Source organism: Chaetura pelagica, unplaced genomic scaffold, assembly GCF_000747805.2.
Source record: "Chaetura pelagica isolate M959 unplaced genomic scaffold, ChaPel_1.0 scaffold31, whole genome shotgun sequence".
In the NCBI taxonomy this organism is placed as follows: Eukaryota; Metazoa; Chordata; class Aves; order Apodiformes; family Apodidae; genus Chaetura; species Chaetura pelagica.
Genome location: NW_009952481.1, coordinates 2,354,182 through 2,360,768, shown reverse-complemented (window position 1 = coordinate 2,360,768; position 6,587 = coordinate 2,354,182). Strand labels below are relative to the sequence as shown.

Sequence of the window (6,587 nt, the reverse complement as noted above, 5' to 3'; positions counted from 1 at the left end):
GCCAAAAAAACCCAGCTGCCACCTCAGAAGTGCAAATTGTTAAACAAATCCAACAAAGCACTGGTGAGACCTTAGCTAGTTTGTTATTATGAACACCTTAAACTGAGAATATCACCATATGAGCAGCTGAGATCTGTGATTTGGTCAGACACGCACAACTTCAGACCAAAGTAGTTAGCAGACACACAACAAAGGGAAACAAAGAATTCTTGGCTTGGAGATGGTTACAAAGCAGATGTGTAAGAATCATCACAGAGGGTGCCCAGATGTTCCACCCGCACCAGAGGGCTGAGGAAGAGGTCAGGAAGGGGCTACAGCCCTGCCCCAGCTAGTGGCTCCTCAGGGCACGTGGCTGGTGACACCCCCTTCCTCCCTCTCTATTACAGAGTGATTTCCAAGTCAAGGGTCTCAGCAATTACACTGAAAAAGTGCTAACTGTAAAGTATTTCACCAGGTTGGATAGGGCTTTAAGAAACCTGGTCTAGTGGAAAGTGTCCCTGCCCATGGCAGGGGGGTTGGAAATAGATGATCCAATAGATGGTCCCTTCCAACTGAAAACCATGATATAGTATGACTGTGTTATATGATATGATACATTATGATATGATGGAATCTACTTTTGAACTAAATCCTGATATTTGTTCCAAGAAGTTAAAAATCCTCCAATTTATGCAGATCTTTAAAATCAGCAATTGTGTAGGTTACTCAAAAGATATAAAGTAACCTATAAAAGTAGAGCATTAAGGCTACAAGCCTGTAAATGCAATCTCATGTCTACCCTTGCAGAGCCCCTTTGTCTCCAAATGTGTAAGGAAACTGCACCAACAGTCCTGTATAGAGGTTATGCATCCATTTTGCTGGAGACATCCCCATAAATGTGATGCAAATGCATGTTTGGTACTGCAACACATTAAATAATTTAAGTCATATGGTGATTTCATGGCTTGACATTAAGTGTTTCACTTACCTTCCCATCTTTGTCATAGGGTGAATCAAAATTATCCAGAAAGGCCCTGAAAACTTGATCTTCTGTCCAGTCTCCATTTTGGTATTTGGGATGATGCTTTGCATTATACACCCCCCGTAAGTCTTCAATTGTTATGACACCATCTCCAGACTTATCTAACTTCTTAAAGGCCTGCATGATGATTTCTTTCCTTGCGTTTGACATGGGAGGCTGTAAAGAAAAATTAACAGGATCAGTTTATTTCTGCCAACTGCTTGACTAGCCCAAATTCAAGTAACAGCTGCTGTTCAAAAGCAAACCTATTTCAAGGTACCTGGGACAACAAACTGTTGACGGTCTGTTGAGCATTCTCCATGAGCTGGAAGGGCAATGTATTATTCAGTGTCTATCAATATGATGGACTGGTAATAGAACAGAAACCTACATAGAACAGTTCCTGTCCTACTAATTTTAAATATTTCTGGAAAGTAATTACTAATTACTCTAATCGTCAGTATTTTTCCTCCTAATTTTTTTAGACTTCAGCAGAGCAAAGAGGCTCCAACCAAAATCCTTCACACTGTGGTTGATTAAAGGAAGCCACCACTGGATTAGTTCATGTTATAAGGAGATACATCACGAAAGTGACAAATAAGTGAGATTAATGGGCTGATGTGCATAGGTACCCAGACTGCAATACAGCAGCTTAGGTACCTAAATAAAGGGAGCAATTAATTTTAAAAAATTCCCAAAACACAACCATTTATTTGTAACTATTCTACTTGTGAGGAGCCTTATGCCTTGCCAATAAATTGCAGAGACATGTTGGCTTCTGAGCTCTCTCATCCACAGAGGAGCTGTTTAGGGTGATTTTCCCCTGCAGCATATTTAGATGGAAACAGAATATATTAACTTCTAAAGAATTACTGACTTTTAACATAGAGATGCAGATTTTGCAGATTACTAAAGTGAAAAACTGTGCAGTGTTTTCTGTTCACCTAATGATGATTTTCTACGTTTAATTCAGTAATAACATAAATTCCCAAACTTACTCTCAGTGTAACAAGAAATTCATCAAAATCAATAGTTCCACTGCCATCTTTATCAAATATCTGGAAAATTTCCTGTGCTTCTTCCTTGTCTATCATCATAGCATAATCATTTAATCCTTTAACAAACTCTTTGAAATCAAGGGTCCTGCTGTTGTTGTCATCCATAATCCGAAACATTCTGTGGAAAACATGCAATATTAGGATAATTTTTGTATTAGGATAACTTTGAGAATGGTGCAGTCATTTAGCACAGTGCTGGAGCGCAGGGACAATTTATTGAGATAAAAAACAAAAGAGGAAAAAACACCCAAACAACCCTTAACAAACACTTCCCCACCCTCCTCCCCACTTACTGATGGCAGAGAGGACTTGCTTAGGTTGGCTGCCTGAATATTATACAGCTGAAGTGAAAGGAGATGAAGGCTGGCTTAACTCAAGGGATCTTCCAATTCGTTATACATTTGGGCTATCTAAGAATTGGGCAAAGAGATGAAGCTTCAGGTGGTCACCTAGGATCCCTCTATGATTTGTGGGGTCCAGGAGGGTTTTCAGGCTGCAGTGCAGCTCTGCTTTCCTTGGGGTGGGCTGACCCACTCTCTCAGGGGCAGTGCAGAAAAAATTTAGATGGCTCCCATAAACGAGACAGCTAATAGATAATTACACATAGGGGAATAATACCCCAAAGGAAAGGAAGCACAAAATCCCCAGTATTGAGATATATAAATTAATTAGAGAAAATACCAAAGCAAAAGGTACGTTTTATGTTCTTCCCCTCTCTCTGCCAGCAGCTGTTCTGGGTCTCAAGGAAGCAACTTCCTCTGAGCAATTAATTCATGGTCCTTGGTCCTCCAACAGGCAAGCAGGTCAGTCCTGTTTCCCAAAACATAGGAGCCCCAAGCACAGGCCCTGTGAGTTGTGGCATTTGCACTGGAACCAGGAACCAGGTTTTGGCCCCTGCTTAGCCTGTGAGTTTCTTGCAGCTAAAACTATAAGGCTGAATAATGGAACTGACTTTTCAGACTCACCTGCCAAGCCCTTTGATGCCTGCAGATCCTCTTGCTAAGCACTTCAGGCGAAGTCTTTCTAGAGGGTCAGTGGTTTTGGACAAATTTTTTTTTGCCTGGATTGCCATCTCTCGGTCATGCCTTGCTGTGCCTGGCATCTGGAAGACAAAAGCACTCATATGGTGCAGATTCACACACACAGAGTGCTGAATCCTGCCTTAGTGTCTGGAGCATCCCAAATTCCTCACTCGTAATGTGCTGGCAACTCTCTCATGAAGATTTATTTAGACTTTCTATCTCCTTGTCCTTGTATACTTCCACCAGAAGAGGAAATGACAAGTTTGGGCCACCAACACTGAAAGGAGACCAGAGCCAACCATCCTGTGTTTAACCCAGATGCAACTAGGAAAGTGTGGCTAAGAATTTGTTGCCCACCGTGTACGAACACAGGAAAGACTGGCGGAGCACCCCTCCCAGGAGAGCAGGGCACCCCCAGGAGCCCTGCCAAGCCTCTGCAGCCTGGCCAGGTTTGCAGTCAGCATTCCCTCACAGGTTGTCCTTAGTCAGGACCTTTTCCTTACATTTTCTCTGCTGTAATCTTAACTATCCAGAACAGGGAGATGTCATTGCACATCTGAGCAATAGCGACCACCCAGAGACCTGACCTCACGTGTGGACAACAACTTATTTCAACTCAAATGGAGAACAACTGCAATCACTATTTAGGACCCCAGGACTTCAGGTCTCCACCAACAGGCACATAAACCTCCCAGCTCCCCTCAGAGGAAGACAGTGGGTTAAAAAGTGGGAAAACAAGGCAATGGACTTGCAGAACTGCAATAGCGCCAGCAAAAGCAGCACCCTTAGGCTGGCAGAGTCACTCCTTCTCACACAGGGATTATTTGTGCCTACTGCTAAGAACACCAGGGATGCCCATGTCCATATAGACATTTTAGAGACACGTCACATCATAGCCCATGGGCACACACTCAGGGTCAGGACTGCAGCATCTGCAGATCACAAAAGCCCCCGAAATAACTTTGAGCCCTTAAAGCATCACAGGACCAGGCCACAGTGTGTGAGAGCCACGTAAGGGCTGGGCTGAGTCACAGCAGAGCCCAGACTGTGAGGGCACTCAGAGGATGCTCAGGCATGGGGGGATGAGGAAGATGGGCAGCTCTGTGAGGAGGCATCATCAGAGCACATTGCACTTTCAGTCTCATTATCAGTGTATGTGCAGCAGTGTGAATTTAAACAATTGGAGAAAACTATAAAGAAACCTGGAATTAATAAACTATTTTATCTTAATTGCTCTACTCCAGTCTACAGAGCACTGGCTACAGCAGCTGGTATGTTGCCTTTTGTGGCACCTTGAGACAACACCATCTGGGCTTGGAAAAAAATGAAAAAGAAAATATTTTTGTTCCCCCCAAATGGCTTCAGTAGTAGCATATTGCAGAAATACACCATGGTAGAAAAGATGCCATTTCAGATTTTGCTTCAAACAGAATGAGTGAAGTTCTTCTGGGAACTCATTAGCAAGTGACCAGAAAAACCCTACAGCTCCGTGAGATCAGCAGTCAAAAATGTTCTCTCCAAGCAATGATCTGCCCTTAAGAGGAGATGTTTAGCTGGAAAAAGTGCAAAATCCAGTAATGTTCTATAAATAGAGTGCAAACTATGCTTACATTATATAATTATGCACATACATTTTATGTATAGAAAAAATATCTATGTACCTATATAGAGAGTGCATAATGCATCCATATCATTGTGCAGTCTCTACTATGTTCAGTATTTCCAAAGATCACAGAGTCACAGAATCATCATGGTTGGAAGGACCTCTGAGATCATCGAGTTCAACCATCAAAACCAAAAACACCACCAAAAAAAACCACAACTAACAACAAAACAACAACAACAAAAAACCCACACACACAACAAAATCCCAAACAAATACAAACACCACACACATTTCACCAAATAATATCCACAAAAAAACCCCAAAAAACCCCAACCTACAATCTCAGCGACTAGAGCATGCCATGAAGTTCCTCATCTACACATTTCTTGAATACACCCAAGGATGGTCACCCCACCACCTCCCTGGGTAGGCTGTTCCATTGCCTGACGACTCTTTCTGTAAAGATATTCTTCCTAATGTCCAATCTAAACCTCCCTGCCACAACTTCAGGCCATTTCCTCTGGTCCTGTCATTACTCACTTGGAAGAAGAGGCCAACACCCACCTCCCTACAACTTCTTTTCAGGTAGTTGCAGAGGTCAATGAGGTCCCCTCTCAGCCTCCTCCAAACTAAACATCCCCACTCTCCTCAGCTGCCGCTTGTATAACTTGTTCTCTAGACCCTTCACCAGCTTGGTGGCTCTTCTCTGGACATGCTCAGTGTTCTTCCTGCAGTGAGGGGCCCAGAACTGAACACAGTGCTTGAGCTGCAGCCCCATCAGTGCTGAGTACAGGGGCACAATCACCTCCCTACTCCTGTTGGCCATGCCTGATGCAGGCCAGGATTCTGTTGGTCCTCTTGGCCACCTGGGCACACACCGGCCTGTGTTTATCCAGCTGTTCACCAGCACCCCCAGTTCCTCTTCTGCTGGGCATCTTCACAGCTACTCATCCCCATGCCTGTAGTGTTCACTGGGGTAGTTGTGACTGAAATGCAGGACCCAACACTTGGCCTTATTGAACCTCATACAACTGATCCTGGCCTGTCAATTCAGCCTGTCCAGGTCCCTCTGCAGAGCCTTCCTACCCTCAAGCAGATCAACACTCCCACCCAATTTGCAAATTCACTGAGAATTAACTCAATCCCCTCTTCCAGATCACTGACAAAGATGTTGAACAAGACTGCCCCCAAAACTGAGCCCTAACCCAAGAGCAGTGATGACATAATTTGTCTGGACTGCATGCTGCAGCCTCTGTACAAACACACACCCTGCAAAGAAGACAGGAGGTTTTTGCCTGGCGTTCAGTGGAGGCATTTCCAGTATACTGCAATGCCCAGCAAATCATCATGGCAGCAAGATTCATGAACTGTTAGAGAGTGATCATCTGATAGAATATCTATTATGATCTCCTGCACCTCAGTAGAAGCCACTGAAACTGGCCAATGCTCAGTTATATCTGTGGTAAGAACACAGTTTGCTTCTACCCATAGAACCATTTCCAGCTGAAAACCCACCATCTCTAGGCTAAGTTGTTTCAGTTTTTAATAATTTTCTCCTTAAACTATGTTTTTTATTCCTAGTGTGAAGTTTCTCCCATCTTTTGGTGCTGTTTTTCTTTCTTTTACTAGATGACAGAGTAATTAGTATTTGTCCAGCTGCAGATACTCATAGGCCCCCTTTAAACCCTCTTTTGCTAAGTAATCAGAGCTTAGGACTTGCTACAAAATGAGTTTCCAGATGTTAGATAATTCTGGTCTTCTTCCTGAACTCTTCCAGTTTTTCCAGTATTCCTTCTCAGCTGGAACAGAGCTCTCTAATAATCTCATTAATGTCACAGGCAGAGATAATGTCATTTTTTCCTCCATGCACCACAGTTAAAAACACTGTCAATAAATATTTT

The 6,587-nt window shown here is 43.2% G+C and overlaps 1 protein-coding gene across 1 annotated transcript in view; it reads right to left on the bottom strand.

The window, feature by feature from the left end:
* CAPSL (calcyphosine-like) overlaps positions 1–3,160 on the bottom strand; it is a 4,665-nt gene extending 1,505 nt beyond the window's left edge. The window contains exons 1-3 of the mRNA XM_010008732.1: positions 3,024–3,160; positions 1,999–2,176; positions 968–1,177 (exon numbers count right to left, since the gene is read on the bottom strand). Of these exons, the coding sequence (XP_010007034.1) occupies positions 968–1,177; positions 1,999–2,176; positions 3,024–3,160 (525 nt within the window). The remainder of the gene's footprint in view (positions 1–967; positions 1,178–1,998; positions 2,177–3,023) is intronic.
* Positions 3,161–6,587: the final 3,427 nt, after the last annotated feature.